Here is a 17,373-nt window from a genome sequence, read left to right as displayed (position 1 = left end):
CCATTTAAAGATCGGCATGGGAGTAAATAATGAAAATATAGAAATTAAAGTAATAAGTAAACTATTTTTATTGCAGTTCTGTTTTTTTATTTACCAAAAGTTTACTTCAAAGCAAGGCTTTAGCCTTCCCAATTTCTATTTAATACATTGTTACGCATGCTTTCACAGCAGTTTGAAACTTAATGAATGATCTGTTGATACTTTTATCGATAGAATAGCATAACCGTTGATTCAATCATTTCTTTAGATGCACTTTTGGTCTCGTCGGCGCTCCAGTCAAGAGCCGTGAAGTCTCCACAATGGAAACGCTCCTGAAAAAATCCTCCACCACCAATGCAATACTGAAAAAAACAAAATTGTATCAGATTGACAACTTAACCAACACTACTATGCTTGTGATATTGATTCATTTAAACAAGGAGGAAAGCTTTACTTACATGTTGAGTGTTGCATCCAGTTGGTTTAACTCCAGAGCACATGGCTAAGGCTGATTTATCCGTGTTAAATGCTCTGAAGGTGACGAAACCAGACTCAAACTCATCTAAGATGAAAAACATCACAATTTAAATCCAATAAAAAGCATTATTATATGCTATACTTGATTCTCAGAATATTTGTAGGTGTTTTATACCCTTTAAAGATGATCCATACAGGGCTGTAGTTGAATCTTTGTCTCCAGTATCATATACTACTGGACTGCTGGGTCCCATGTCAGCCTTACATTCACCTGCTGCAAACTTCAGAGGATATTTCTGTCCAAACAGGAACAGAATTTAGAAATGTTAGTGTCTATGTGAGATATTATCTTTATACACTAGTCAACATTCAAAGTTGTCCTATAAGGCAAGAACACGTATTGTTCAATATTTTAAGACAACTTTTATGAAAGGTTTTGATCCACTTAAAATGTTGACTAGTAGTATATTTAGCAAAGGTTTGCTGATTTTATATATGTCAGTCCATTTTATACACATTTGTTTGTTTTTTGCAGCTTGTTTTGTCAGTGTAAAGTCACTAGAGAGAATTGCTTCTAAACAAATGTATTGCTGAAACACATGACAAGCAGTGTTGGGGTAGTTACTCAAAAAATGTAATTAGTTACTAGTTACTAGTTACTTCTTTAAATTGTAATGAGATTACTTTACTAGTTACTGCATTTGAAAAGTAACTTCACTACTTATTACTTTACTTTCCTTTTTCTTAATTTACCACATAGATACAAGGACATGGTTTAGGCGGGGTCGGCTGATGATGAGTGACTACTTTAAATGACCGGCCAGGGCTCTACAATAACTTTTTGCACTGGTGCACTTTTCTTAGGTGCACCAGCACAAAAGTTAGGTGCACCATAATTTTTGACCACATCGGATTTATAGTTCGCCCAAAAATTAAAATTCTGTATAATTTACTCACTCTCATGTTGTTACAAACCTGTATAAATGTCTTTGTTCTGGTGAACATGAATGAAAATATTTTGAGGAACGTTTGTAACCAAACCATTCATGAGCCCCATTCACTTCAATAGTATTATTTTTTCCTACTATAGAAGTGAATGGGGCTCATGCTTGGTTTGGTTATTAACATTTCTCAAAATATGTTGCTTCGTGTTTATCAGAACAAAGAAATGTATACAGGTTTGTAACAAAATGAGGGAGAGTTAATGATGACAGAATTTTTTTTTGGGTGAACTGTCCCTTTAACACCGCAAGTTAGGCTATTTTATAATTTTCATGTTGTCATTCCATTTTCCTTATACAAGTCATGCACAGTCCTGTTTGATAACCCGCATCCGCGCGATTAAAATAACAGTTGACCCGTTATCCGACATCAGCATCAATTTATTTCATACCGTTTTACATAAAGTTTGCGACCGGCCGCACCGCAAATCGTGATGCAAGTAGAAACCTTTAAAGATCTTCATGCAGAACATTGACAGAAATAAGCACAGGACCATGACTGTTCACATTTATAATCATTTAATGTGAAACTTTGTGAGGGTCGGCAGATTGACAGCTGAGCGGACAGCAGTGTTTGAACACTCATAAGCGCTGCGCTTATATTTATTATTACCTTATAAATTGATGATATGATTGCAGTGATTCCAAAGGGATGTCCAAAAAAACTCAAGTAGAATGTTAAATGTTTAAAGTTCAATGTCTCTTTCTCGCTGCCCTGTGTAAACCCACGCGGGTGATGGCATGAAACGCGTGAGGAGCTTGCATTTTGCATTACCTTAAATTACCTTAAATTATGGTCATACAAATAAAAGTAAAACAACATTCAAAACTGTAATGTGTACATGTATTTATGTAAAGTAACACTCGCAATAATAACAAAACATTGTGCTATTTTAAATAGGTAAAAAGTGTTTTTTGCTGCATCGGTTTGGGAGCACGTAACACAAAAAATAAACTCATATAGGCTATAGGCTAGTTTTGAATTCGTTTTGTTAATTTGCTAATTATTTAAGTGAAACACATTTAATATAGGCTTATTTATTTTATTATTTTTTCACCAAAGAAAGACGTAACCATCACGTTCTATTCATTTTAATGCTTTTTGCGCATAAACTAAACCCTTGGGGGAATTATTTATAAATGAATCAACAACGCAAATCAAGGAATTAACTTATTTCTCTATTTAAGACAGTCTGGCAGGGCGGTAACAGCGATTCATCAAACACCGAAAAGTTTATAGGATTAGATTTGGAAGTAAGATTATGAAGAAAACAGCGGTCCTGACTCCTGGCTTTTTTCTATAAATTGGGCGCACGCGACATTGCTGTTCGGGTTACGTTCAAATAATTTTCTTTAAAAGAATTATGCTCTGGGTCTGACTCGATTGAGGTTCATTAACTTACCTAATTCCGTCTTCGGACCTCTCGATCCCTGACCGGTAAATTAAGCAGGATCTTTCGCCACAAGTGTTGTATTGCCATGCTGGGCTTACAAACAAATGCTCAGACAGGTTGCTCATCGCGTTGTCAGCAGTTGAAAGACACTTGTCGTGTGGGCTGTGGGCATAGTGTGCATTTCACACGAATATTTTTGTACTTTCGAGCAATACGCTGAAAGTAATGTGAATATCGCCCCAGTGGCTGAAACCCTCCGTCTTTATTTCCCGCTCCCATTTGCACCAGCAGCTACGTCAAATCAATCTCTATGGCAACGGCACACGTACAGGGACACGCATGCACGCACCACTTAAACAGACAGAACTTTACACCCAGGCAAACACTGCTTGGGTAACGCAGGAAAGCGCGTTCCTATAGTCTAGTAAAGTAGTGTAGTTACCAATATTATTAGTGTAATGCGTTACTTTACTTCGTTACCCAAAAAAGTAATATAGTTACTGTAATCCGTTACTTTGTAACTTGTTACCCCCAACACTGATGACAAGGTATGTGGTGCTGACCCAATACGGCAAAAAATATATTTTATAGTATATTACAACAGTTCATAAGTGGTGTCACTGATTTGGGAAAAGAACACACACAAAATGGCCGATTTTCGATATAAAAAGTGATTGTAAACTTGATTTTTGTTTACCTTTTTCACAGTCTTGGACATGTCAAAGATTGGTAAAAACATTGGCTTAGAATCATTTTTAGTTTTTGTGTAGCATCAGTTTTTATTTTTTCTCCCTCATTTATTGTAAGTGGCTGTTTTCGCCCCATTGACTTCCATTATAACCACATTTTTTGATTGCTATGATTGCCTTTTTATCATGCATTTTTTAATGTTGGTGTTTTTTTTCCTTTTGCTAAGAGGTCAAATTTGTCATTTTTACTGTTGATCACCATGTGGCACTATTAACCCTTTGGTAGCCCTGTGCAAAAACAAAGCTTAATTTCTGGCTTCTACATGGAGTTATATGGAGTATAACTCCATAATAAAAGCATATTTGTGTGTGTGTTCTGTGTGCGTGCGTGCGTGTGTGTGTGCATGAAAAAAGATATTCTGTAAAAATCTTCTCTGCATTAGATTTATGAACATAAAACAAAAACAGCCACTAAAGGTAAAAAAGTAAAAACTGATGCTACACAAAAACTAAAAATGCTTCAAAGCCAATGTTTTTACCAATCTTTGACATGCCCAAGACTGTACTGTAAAAAAGGTTTTAAAAAATCCAGTTTACAATCACTTTTTATATTGAACATCTATCATTTTGTGTGTATTTTGTGTGTGTATGTTTTCATCCACTAACAAGAAGAAAGGTAGTAAATTTGAACAATGCACAAGGGTAAATATATTTCAAAATATAGCCTACAAAAATGGCCAATAAATATATTTGCTGAATATATTTTGGAATATGTTTATTACAAAAATATATTTTTCACTGATATATTTTTTGGACATTTGTTGTATATTTTGAAACATATTTAAAAGTAAATACATTTTAAAGCATTAAAAATATTTAGCCCTCCATATATTTTAGGAAGGAAATATATTCAAAAAAATAAAATAACAGTTTTAAAAAGGTTCAAATTAAATGTATTTTTAACTTCAAAAATATACTATATAAAATAAACTTCTATTTAGTATATATTTAAAATATATTCAGGCAAAAAAGATTTTTTTTCATATGGGATGTAAAATTAGAAATGTATTTGCTTGCCTTTAAAATACATTTTGAAATATATTTTTAAAACATGAAGGTTAAAACTAAACATATTTCCAAATTCAAAAATATATTCAATTGAGCATTACTTTCTACAAAATGTATTTAGCATATTTTTGAAATATATTTTTGGCCAGAAAAAAAAATTTTTGTCATATGGGGAATTGTGGAGTTAAGCTGTTTTCTAACATTTCTCTGTTCAGAGTTTGGGCGGGGCTAAAACGGTGGCCTGATGATGCACTGGAGCCACCGAGCATGGCCCTGCCCCTAAAACAATTACGAGCATCCATTCAAGTTGCAGCGGTATTTGAAAGCTAGGGAGGCCTATGCTGCGTCCGAAACCGCCTACTACATACTATATAGTACGCGAAAAGCAGTAGGCGAGGCGAGTAGTATGTCCGAATACATATCGAAAAACAGTATGCAAAAAGTCCCCGGATGACCTACTACTTCCGGTTAGATTTTGCAGTGTGCATACGATGTACGCTTCACTATCCCATGATGCCCCGGGAGAGGAGTTATCCAACGAAGAAGACGAGGCATGCGGTTGTTTTCGCGCTGAAATGACATGACGTGATGACGACGTATGTCACGTGATGTAGCAACATGGCGGATGTAGTACGTCCGAATCTCATTCATACTACCGGGATTCATACTATACAGTACCTACTGTTTTAATGCCAAGTAAGTAGGTACTTCATCTAATTCAGTACCTACTATACAGTATGCGGTTTCGGACGCAGCCCTAGTCCACACATATACGGGTATTTTAATAAACACAGTTGTTCCCTTCTTCATTAAAAAAATCTGCAAACACGCAAAAACCTGGTATATTTATCGCTTTTATAACAGTTCCGTTTCAGTCACCTCATACTGCGTTTGCGTGTGGACAAATAGCCAAACCGCATAGAAAAAAAGTATTTTTTTAGCCCTGACAGCAGACACACCCCCCATTTGAGAACAGCTTGCTTGTTTTTTCAAGATTAATGACGTTGTTTTTCACTCTGTTCGCGAAGTGTGTTTGAGAAACAATTGCACAACTACCTCTAAAGTTTACACATCAAGAGTTATAAACTTCAAAGGGAACGGGGCATAGGGATGATCACTTCCGATTGGAAAATGTCCTTAATATCGGACTTTAACTCTGGCTTTTGTCCAATTAGCCTTTAATATCCTGTTTCACAGCATTAAGCCAACAATTTTTTAGCAATACATCTACAAATGTTCTGTTTGCTGAGACTACTTTATTACTTCAGTACTTAAGTACTCTAGCTTATGGAAATTATTTAAACATGTTCTGAATTCTGTATATTGGTATAAAGTTAATAAGACCAGCAGCACTGTGTGATTTACCTTGAATAAGTGGTACAGGTTTCCACCATGCTCACGAAGAAAGTGGCTTTCTGTATGATAGCGAAGGATCGCAGCAGTCGTCCAATCTTTCAACACTTTATTATTGGGAACGTGCCACACTGCCACGTCCTGTGCTTGAATGTCATAGTACCCAAGATTCTGTAGGATGTCAAATCAAATGCCATTGATCATCACCTTTTCATTCAGTAACTGATGGTTAGTTGAAGTGTCGTGATTTATCACCTTGTAATCGTCACCAGTCGAGCTCTCCGCCGTTCCAAAAGTTGCAGTGTTTGCCCATGTTTCCTCTCCCTCTGGCCTGTGTTGGTCATTGCCCTGCTGACTTGACCATCGGTCACCGACGGTGCACGCCCCATGAATGTTGTTCTCGTGTACACTGGCCACAAGTGTCCAACCTCCTCCGGCTGTGGTCATATCACAGAAGGTCTGGTACACTGTACCGCTCTTGGTTGTCAGGAAGTATATACCATCTAAAGTGAAATAAAAATCCCACATAGAAATTTCAATGCCAACCCTGTTGAACAAACAAATACTGGTGGTTTCCATTGCAAATACCATTATGAACCCCCATTTAAAGCATTACAAAATTGCTTTATGTAGTGTTTTTGGTCTTATTTCAATAGAATACAATCTTCTAGATAACATCCCACCAACAGAACCCAACACATTACCCGTAGAGACCCACAGAGACCACTATAGTTTCCATTAAAACCAATACAATTCCCATTATAACCATTTAATACATTACATTTGGTTGTTTTCTTTCTGCAGGAAAGACCGTAAACTCCAAAGTCCAAAAATGAAATATTCACAAATGTAAAAGTTTTAATCAGGGCAGCCTACTTACTCTGAGTAGCACCATATTTCTCTTTAATATCCAGACAGCTCTGGGAGAGGATCCTTAACTTGGCGTGATACTTGCCTAATTCTGGGTTTATATACGTGCCATTTATAGTAATGGGTCTTGGGGTGACATTTCCCAAAACACGGAGTCCTGCAGACAGAAGTTGAGACATGTCAATATTAAAAAATTTTCAAATTATATTTAAATCATATAAATGTAGTTGAACATTCCAGAGTAAATACTACAGCAGTACTCATGATGAACTTACCCGTGTGACTTAAATGCATAAAGCACATCAGAAACAAAATGAAGCGTAGCATTTTTTCCGTTTTAAGCTTGTAGCTCTTTTCTAATGAAGGTTCAAAACTTTCCTCCGTGACTGTGTCTTCGGTCCAGCTTATATTGGAATAAATGTAATGTATTGGGCAACAAAGTCAATATGTTTTAGTCTGTAATCATTAAATACACAATGATCAGCGCTGCATATGAAATCATGGGAATGCCCATTATTGAAACATTGTTTGCAATTCAGGGTTTATGCAGTTTTTACAGATCCAGAGACAAACCATTTGTTTGTCCTGTAAACATTGTGCCATAAATGCCCACTTTCATGTGATGACCCTTCTAAGGCCAATGTCCACAGATATTACTGTCTGTCCCGTAATTTTAAGGGACAAGGGAATTTCCAAACAAGTGTCATTTAACACAAGTGTATTTTCTCATTAACAAATGTAAACAAAGATTTGAAAGGGATAGTTCACCCAAAAATTAAAATTTTGTCATCATATATTCACTCTCATGTTGTTACAATCCTGTATAAATTTCTTTGTTTTGACGAACATGAAGGTAGATATTTTGAGGAATGTTTGTAATCAAACTTTTGTGGACCCCATTCACTGCCATGGTATTCTTATTCCTACTATGGAAGTGAATGGGGCTCACAAACTGTTTGATTACAAACGTTCCTCAAAATATCTTCATTAATGTTCATCAAAACAAATACGGGTTTGTAACAACATGAGAGTGAGAAAAAAATGACAGAATTTTTATTTTTGGGTGAACTATCCCTTTAAGCATGAGAAAACAATGAAAAGCGCTGTATAAATGCAGTCCATTTACCAAAACTTAATGTTTTAATGTTTTTGTTTATGATAACACTATTTGTTCTGTGTGTTTATTTGGCATCAGCAAACATTCATATTTTAAAGTCTTAATATTGAAATAAAAAATACGGAAATAAAAAATAGTTTTCATCATTATTATCGTGTTTCCATGTTACCATAATTTTGTTTGGTAAACAACACGTTTAACTATTTTTAAGTATGGGGCTAAGGAAAAAAACATACTAACATAAAATACAGAAATATCAGATAACATAAAACTATGTGTGGAAAAAGCTCTTTCATGTCAAGAAATTTTTTGAAAAAAAGTTACTAAGTGTGTTCTGTGTTTTGGTTCCTGAGGAGCTGTGCAAACAGATCAGCGTGACATCAAAGTACCGCGATAGCTTTCGCAGAACTTTGATGTCATATTTCGGTCAGTCTGCGCAGCACTGCATTATGTCAAACGCAGCTCTTCTTCTCGTTATTTACGGTAATTATAAACACGCGCGTGTCTGTTTTTATAATTACGGTAGTGTGCGTGACATCACGTCCGGTTCCTCATCCGAGCAGAAGGCGACTTCAGCATGGCTGACACCGGTCTTTTAGAGTCTTTATTGCGGCTAGTGGAGGCCTCAGACTCCGGGATTGACAGTCAGGATGCCGCAGCGAATCTCAGTCTCGATCATCAGCTGATCGTCGGAGCTGTGAAGAGTCTGCAGGCTTTAGGAGAGGTAAACATCTCCGGCTGATGCAACAGCCCTGTCAATGAGACTTATTCAATGTCTGAACGGCAAATTATAATGAGATTGAGGGGGAATTAGCGTTGAATTATGTAGAAATGATCTACCCAGATGATATGTAGCTACTAATAATATAATTGAAATATAGTAATGTAAGTTAGACACATATTTATGTCTGTTTATATACATCCCAAGATAAACCATCAAAGAAATTATAATGGATTGAATGGTTGTAACTTAGTGGGAACTGTATTTTTCATAATGGAAACTATAATGGGTCTCTGCTGGTAATGTGTTGGGTTCTTTTAGTGGGATGTTATCTGATGGATGGAAACCAATAGACACAATCCTATTAGAATAAGACCCAAAACACACTACATTAAGGAATTTTGCAATGGTTTTAATGATAAAAGGCTTCATAATGGTTTTGTAATGGAAAACATTAGAATTTGTATGGTTTTTTGTTGGTGCATTGTCTAATATGAATGGCTTGTGATTGGTGGATGATGTGTTCAGGTGATCACAGCAGAACAGAGATCCTCCAAACACTGGGAGCTGACAGGAGAGGGCTCTGAGATCGCCGAACAGGGCAGTCATGAAGCCCGAGTCTTCAATGCCATCCCCGCTGAGGGTCTGCCACAGAATGAACTCATGGTGAGAGAGATTTATAAATATACATTATAATTTAAATATTTAAGAAATATATGTAAGCGTGAAGATTCAGACAGTCAAGGACAAGAACCCTGAATAGGTTTATGTTAAAATAATGATCAACTTGTCTTGTACTGTAAATTTTTTTTTTACACAATACTTAACAATAAATGCACACATATAAGTAATTCCAGCGTTATGCACGTAACATTTGTAGTCACGCTAAAATATTATCTGTCAGATAATATATTGCCAGTATATTGAACATATATTGATTGATCTGTTTATATTTTCCTAAACACTTGGGATCTCATTTATAAATGGGTCTGGAAAAGTGCATACCCCAGTTCCCATGCAAAGGTTGTGATCTATAACAAACAAACTTGACAGGAGAATGAACTTGCAGGGTGGGATCTGAGGATGATTAATGTACACACACTTGCAGGTGATCTGTGATTTATAAAGGGAACATTGCTTTGTTTTATGAGTCTTAATATTTTTTTGGCATATGCCATTTTTGGCTTTTGTGCTTACGTAGAGTTTTAGTGAGGATCATACGCACAGATTTATAAATGAGACCCCTGATGAAAGACTCTAGACATCAGAAAAATATCAGTCTATACACGTGATTTCTATTTTAGATAAGAGAAATATGCATTCATTATGGATGTGGAAAAGGACATACATTTTTATGAGAGATGACATAGTTTGTTGGATTTTTTTAAATTAAAATACACAAACCAGAAGCAATAATACCCAACAAATAGAGAAGGAATGACCCTTCAAATAACACATAACAGTGTTCCCATGGGTCATGGAATTTCTGAAATATCATAAAATTTTGAAAGTCAGGGAATTTCAGGGATTTTTGTTTGTTGCTTTAAATTTTGGTTTCCATTTCTCAAAATGTAATCCACTTTTTAACCATTTCCAGGTCCAAGCCACCACTGACAGTAATTTAAACAGCTGTATATTGGCACTGTTTATGAATTTCACGCATTTAAGCTAAATTTTTATAAATTCACAGTGTACACTACGTTATCCAGACTCACGCCTTATGGCATCTCAGACATAGGTCATGGAAATTCAGCTTTTTAGTCAGTGAAAGTCAGGGAATTTGACTTCGAGTGTGAACCCTGTATAAAGTTATTAATGTTTCTGGGTCCATTCATGGGAAATAAGTACCGTTATGGATGACTATTGTAAAATCGGCCCTTACCCGACGACTATATGGAAAATCTAAATAAATGCTTCAGAAACTTTTAGAGAGACCTCACATAAGTGTGTATAAAACCACCAGATATTGACATCTGAGCAGAGGTGTATAATACTTAAAGGAACAGTATGTAGGATTGTGGCCAAAACTGATATTGCAATCATAAAACTTGTGGCTAAAACTGGTACTGCAATCACACAACTGGTGGCCGATACACAACATGACAACATAAACATCAGTTGAGGGCTGCAACTCCACTTTTTAAATGACAATATCCTGGCCAGACCACTGTTGTCAGTGATATAAATATTTGAAATGAAAATGATTTCTTAATGTCTAGTGACATATCAGGGCCATTTTTGATTAATTGATATAAATTTCTTACATACTGTTCCTTTAATTATTTTAGCTACATTTTCCAAGCATCTATGCTTTATCAGAGTGTTTGTCTTTGGAAAAAATGTACTTTTCTTTATTAAAAAATGTTCACTACATTCTAAAGCATAGAATCATGCTGTGTATTCATTATATATTGCCTTTTAAAATTGATTTAATGCCTAATTACATTAAATTTACATTCTTGAGTAAAAGTACGAAAAATAATTTGTTCTTAAGTAAAAGTACAAAAAATAACTAGATGTTTAAGGTACTTAAATATTAAATATAAACCAAAAACTTGAAATTATGAAATGTAGTGGAGTAAAAATTATGATAATATGTTTTGGAATGAAAAACACTAATAAAATATGAATAATTGAAAATTTACTTTTAGGTAGAAAGTAAAAATACTTAAGTACTATACATCTCTGCATCTGAGCTACTAGTATGTTGAAAACCTTTGTCAAAATCTTTATTTTTCACGATAAGGTTGACATTTGCATGAAATATGTTTTAAAACATATGAAGCCTGTGATATCTTAATTTTCCTGTACTGTTTTTAGAAAATGCCAAGCGGGAAGGTTGGATTCAGCAAGGCCATGTCTAACAAATGGATCCGTTTGGATAAAGGTCATGAGGGAGGACCCAGAATCTTCAGAACCGTGAGTTTTATATCAAGTAGTCTAATCTTTACATTATTGCACAGATATAACTAAACTAATAACAATTATTAGTAACTAATGTTGTGTGTGTTATGAACTCATGTTTCAGGTGGAAACCATTGAAGACACAGTGAGGGGGAAACTGCAGCTGGTGCAGAAGGGACAATCCTCAAAACTGGAAGAGAAAGAAAAGAATGAACTGAAGAAACGAAAACTGCTTGCTGAAGTGTAAGACAGAGTCCTGTTTACACCTGATATTATTGACATATATATTATTATATACATGTCATTATTATTATAGACAGGCTCTAAAAGGGGATGAATCCCATAGACCCCCCAATGTTAAAATGTCTAACTTTACATCCTGGTACAATAATGGGTTTTGGTCTATATAGCTAATTTTGCCCTTAATGGCAACTGCGAGGGGAGTGAATTTTTTTGTAACTCATCCATTTAAATTAAATTAAGCCTTAAAGTTCTGCATAATTAACTCTTTCCCCTGCCAATGACGAGTATTTCCGGCTTTCTGTAATACCGCTATTATCCGCAACTCATAAAACCCGAAAGTATCACCCTAGTGCAAACAGCTTTACTGTATGTCCGTGTAAGTTTTGAGATCGCTCTGCATCTGATCTCCATCAAAAGTCCTTCACAAAAAAGGCGACCGCCGGCTCCGCCCACTTTGGGTTTCAGAAATGCTTTTCAGAAACATACGTGTGATGTCACAGACCATGTTTAAAACAGTCTGTTGTTTACACCTGATAGTAATATGCCTATTTAATTTTTAGGAGGACTGAGCACAGTTTGTATATCGCACACAACATCAGATTGCAGGAAATCTTAAAAGTGTGCAATTTATTTAACTTAAATAATGATTAGTTGTTATTATAAGTTATGTCAGTGGTTCCCAAACTTTTTCAGCGTGCGGCCCCCCTTGTGTACAGTGCATTTTTCTGCGGCCCCCCAAAAGACAATTTATGATAAAAACAGTTTAAAAATGTAATATTTTAATTAAACAAAACATATTAAATGATACCTAGTAGTGCTGTTGGTTAGTTGGCTTATTATTTTTTAGGTTTAATTACACAGAATTCATGATAAATGAATGTATTTTATAAAATGTCATAAAACTGGGGCCCCCCTGGCACCATCTCGCGGCCCCCCGTTTGAAAACCACTGGGTTATGTGACAGCACTGTGCTTGTGAAGCTTTGTGTTGTTTTTCATCATGATCAGTAGGAGGCGCCATAGGTTTTTCTTTTTTACATGCAACCTAGAATCACTTTCACATGAAACTTTTTCTCTCTTGTTTATTTTATTCATGAGAAAGTCATGTTTTTTCGAATATATTTATTCTCCCATTTGTTTTTTTCAGGACGGTTAAGTCATACTTGATAGCTAAAGGAAGCAACTTCAGTACCACCATTACAAAAGCAGAGACAGAACTCACACCAGAGATGATCGCCAGGTGACATTTTTTAGTTTGCATATTTGTCCTTTCATTTTCCATCTCCGATATGTGCATTGTTTTTCTCTGGTCTTTAACCGTGTCTCATTTGAATCTTGTTTTCTTCTGGTCTTTTTGTCGATTTCTCAGTGGAAGCTGGAAGGAGAAGAAATTTAAGCCTTATAATTTTGAAGCAATGGGCGTGGCTTTAGACTGCGGTCACCTGCATCCGCTCTTGAAGGTCCGGACGCAGTTCAGACAGATCTTCCTCGAGATGGGGTCGGTCCATTACACTTAACCCACCTCAGCCAAAAAATTTTTAGTTATTTTGAGAAGTGTCATCATGTAGTCAGATTTGTAATAAATAATGTTTACAATGATATCTGGTTTGGAGAAACTGTAAATAATTCAATGCAACCAGCAAATAGGTCTCATGGTGATTCATAATCTTATAATAGTGTTATCACCTTACTGCTATTGGTTATTTCCTTATATATTAATGCTGTCTATCATTCACAGGTTCACAGAAATGCCCACTAATAACTATATCGAGAGCTCCTTCTGGAACTTTGATTCCCTGTTTCAGCCCCAGCAGCATCCAGCGAGAGACCAACACGACACCTTTTTCCTTTCTGGTAAATTAAATGATCACCTCTGTGCCAGACATTTTCTAAACTTATAATCGACTTGTCTCTGATTATACCACTTGCCATCAAAGCATATTTTTGTGATGTTTGTGTTTTTTAGATCCAGCACTGGCTCATGAGTTTCCTCAGGACTATCTGGAAAGAGTAAAGAAGGTTCATTCTGAAGGTGGTTATGGATCACAAGGGTAAGACGATCCAGATGTGAAATTTGTTAATGTGCGATATAAAAATCTCCTCCTTTCTGTACTGTATTATTAGATATTTTTATTATTATAACATTTAGTATGAATTTTAAGGTATAAGTATGATTGGAAAATTGAAGAGGCTCAGAAAAACATCCTTCGAACACACACCACAGCGGTCAGTGCTCGGATGCTGTATAAACTCGCACAGCAGGTGAGGAAGCACTCTGTCAATGTTTAATAAAAACATTAAAATGCACATATAGCAAGCAGTGTTTGAGATCTTGGCGGTTTTGTTTGTCTTATAGGAGAAGTTTACACCAGTGAAGTACTTTTCCATCGATAGAGTTTTCCGTAACGAAACGCTGGATGCGACTCATCTGGCGGAGTTTCATCAGATCGAGGGTGTGGTGGCCGACTATGGTCTGACCCTGGGTGACCTCATGGGCATTCTGCACCAGTTCTTTACCAAACTAGGTATTTATAAGTAGTTACTTAACTAGTTCATCATAGTTGAACGCCTCTCCCAATATGCAAAAATTTAAGATTTGTAAGATTTGTTTTTGTGTAAAAGTTGTGTCACAGTCATTTAACATGATAAATACCCTACTGAAGTGTTTCTCAATAAACGGATAAATTGCTCGATTTTGAATTTTTAGACAATCTGTGATTATTATGGTTTAATATTTTATTTCAGGAATTACAAAATTACGCTTCAAGCCTGCTTACAATCCTTACACTGAACCTAGCATGGAGGTTTTTAGCTATCATGAAGGTAAAGTTCTCTATCTATCTATCTATCTATCTATCTATCTATCTATCTATCTATCTATCTATCTATCTATCTATCTATCTATCTATCTATCTATCTATCTATCTATCTATCTATCTATCTAGCGCAAATAGAAATGGCAGAACTGTTTGAATTATTAAATATCCATCCATCCATCCATCCATCCATCCATCCATCCATCCATCCATCCATCCATCCATCCATCCATCCATCCATCCATCCATCCATCCATCCATCCATCCATCCATCCATCCATCCATCCATCCATCCATCCATCCATCCATCCATCCATCCATCCATCCATCCATCCATCCATCCATCCATCCATCCATCCATCCATCCATCCATCCATCCATCCATCCATCCATCCATCCATCCATCCATCCATCCATCCATCCATCCATCCATCCATCCATCCATCCATCCATCCATCCATCCATCCATCCATCCATCCATCCATCCATCCATCCATCCATCCATCCATCCATCCATCCATCCATCCATCCATCCATCCATCCATCCATCCATCCATCCATCCATCCATCCATCCATCCATCCATCCATCCATCCATCCATCCATCCATCCATCCATCCATCCATCCATCCATCCATCCATCCATCCATCCATCCATCCATCCATCCATCCATCCATCCATCCATCCATCCATCCATCCATCCATCCATCCATCCATCCATCCATCCATCCATCCATCCATCCATCCATCCATCCATCCATCCATCCATCCATCCATCCATCCATCCATCCATCCATCCATCCATCCATCCATCCATCCATCCATCCATCCATCCATCCATCCATCCATCCATCCATCCATCCCAAATAGAAATGGCAGAACTGTGTGAATTATTAAATATCATATTGTATATTAAAGCCGCCTTTCCATTGTTCATGATATTTGGACACGGCTGTCAGAGTTTCGCCACCTTGTCACAGTCGTCATTAAATTTTAGTTTAATCGTAGATCTTTGCCAACATGGGAAAGAAGCTCATTTTAGAGGTCTTCTCGGTCCAAAGAAATGTATGCGACCCGAAATGACCAGAATCACTTTTTTCCGAACCCGACGTGCACAAAAATTTTTTTCAAAGAAAGACACGACTGGAGACAAACTCGACAAAATTAGACCCGAGTCCGACCAAAAGGCAATTTTTTTTGGACCCAAATGTAAACGAATGTAAAGTGTGTATCATGCGGTATAGACGCGAATGTAAAAATTTTTGTACGTACCCAAAGCCAAAACGGATCGAAAATTACTCATCCGCAGATGGTCATCACTTCATGCAGTCCCTTTGCGACTCTCCATAGGAAATAATTGACTTCCGCTTAATTGGCCGTTGTTTATCGTGTACAGTAAAAAGGCGACTTAAGGTGTTTGTTTCCACATACTCCACTAATATCTAAAAAAAACATTGAACATTTGAACTGTAGTTTGATAATGTAAAACCTAACAAACTAAATCTCTTTCAGGTTTAAAGAAGTGGGTTGAGGTGGGGAACTCTGGGGTCTTCAGGCCGGAAATGCTGTTGCCAATGGGTTTGCCGGAGGGCGTGTCTGTCATCGCCTGGGGTCTGTCCTTAGAGAGGCAAGTCAACACTCAATACATATATAGATTATAAGTATCTGTTATTCCACATAAAACAGCTATATATATATATATATATATATATATATATATATATATATATATATGTCCATTTGTTTCTCGTACCTTTATTATTTTTATTTTCGCTTTCTGTTAGGCCTACCATGATCAAGTATGGCATCAACAACATCCGGGAGCTCGTGGGGCACAAAGTCAACCTACAGATGGTTTACGACAGCCCTATATGTCGACTGGACTCTTAAACTATACGCACTCGTTTGTCTACGCAGGATTACTCATTCACAAAAGCTTGTCGAAATACGCAATGCATATGGATTCGTTGATAGTCTTGATGGGACTCCATTGTTACCAAGTCACCCTGATTTACATTCTTCTCCTCGGACATTGAGTTTGAAAGGATTGTGTTGGATAGGCCGACATCAAAGTTGTAGGGGATTCGAGTAACGAGAAAAAACGATTCACTTGTTTGCATGCTAAATCTGACAACCTACAGATATTGTGTACCACTCAATACCAAATACAGAAATCCCCAGAGAATTGGTTAATTTGTATATTTCTGATGTCAACTGTATCATATTTGATGATTTTAAATAATGTGATTAGTCAGATACGCCCGTTTATCATCAGAGCTTTGTTTAAAGAGCCACACAGATTTTTTCCCACAGCCTGTAATACAATAAAACCTATTGAAGTCCTCTACTATAGAAATGCTAAATTAAAATAATTTCAAGTCACTATTGAAGTCATTTAATAATGCATTTAATGAAACTATAGCCATTTGTAAATCCTGGCCTGTTTAAAGTTTAAAGACTGTAAGACAATTACATCTTTTAAGATACCCGTGTTTGTCTACTGTTAAAAACTCTCAAGAGGTTTAAGTGAAGGTTGTACACCATTTGTTTAAATCCAGTGAACGCGGCTAAGCTTTCTGCCCTTCATGTAAATTTTCCTGATCGGTTTTCTCCCAACATTTCTTTGTGGGCCCCTGAGTGTACACATAATTGTTGGTCTATTTAAACATGCTGAATGGCTCAATAATTGGACAAACTCAGCCGTTGGGTTAAATCAACCCAGAAAACGTTTCAATTTGATCC

The 17,373-nt window shown here is 36.4% G+C and overlaps 2 protein-coding genes across 2 annotated transcripts; one reads left to right on the top strand and one right to left on the bottom strand.

The window, feature by feature from the left end:
* Positions 1 to 50: 50 nt before the first annotated feature.
* LOC129436607 (intelectin) lies at positions 51 to 7,266 on the bottom strand. Its single transcript, XM_055194833.2, has 7 exons — positions 7,107 to 7,266; positions 6,842 to 6,988; positions 6,217 to 6,464; positions 5,974 to 6,132; positions 632 to 752; positions 438 to 541; positions 51 to 341 (listed from the first exon to the last, which is right to left on the bottom strand). The coding sequence occupies exons 1-7, from the start codon at positions 7,156 to 7,158 to the stop codon at positions 204 to 206; spliced, it is 969 nt and encodes a 322-aa protein (XP_055050808.2). The 5' UTR covers positions 7,159 to 7,266; the 3' UTR covers positions 51 to 203.
* A 1,205-nt stretch (positions 7,267 to 8,471) lies between these two features.
* On the top strand, positions 8,472 to 16,824 carry LOC129436608 (phenylalanine--tRNA ligase alpha subunit). Its single transcript, XM_055194834.2, has 13 exons — positions 8,472 to 8,672; positions 9,198 to 9,335; positions 11,490 to 11,588; positions 11,698 to 11,816; positions 12,963 to 13,055; positions 13,185 to 13,313; positions 13,554 to 13,669; positions 13,782 to 13,866; positions 13,978 to 14,077; positions 14,172 to 14,340; positions 14,561 to 14,638; positions 16,144 to 16,258; positions 16,416 to 16,824. The coding sequence occupies exons 1-13, from the start codon at positions 8,526 to 8,528 to the stop codon at positions 16,519 to 16,521; spliced, it is 1,494 nt and encodes a 497-aa protein (XP_055050809.1). The 5' UTR covers positions 8,472 to 8,525; the 3' UTR covers positions 16,522 to 16,824.
* The last annotated feature ends 549 nt before the right edge of the window (positions 16,825 to 17,373 follow it).

The sequence above is a fragment of the Misgurnus anguillicaudatus genome, unplaced genomic scaffold, assembly GCF_027580225.2.
Source record: "Misgurnus anguillicaudatus unplaced genomic scaffold, ASM2758022v2 HiC_scaffold_29, whole genome shotgun sequence".
Classification (NCBI taxonomy): domain Eukaryota; kingdom Metazoa; phylum Chordata; class Actinopteri; order Cypriniformes; family Cobitidae; genus Misgurnus; species Misgurnus anguillicaudatus.
Note: the sequence above shows the minus strand (reverse complement) of the source record. Positions and strands in the feature narration are given on the sequence as shown.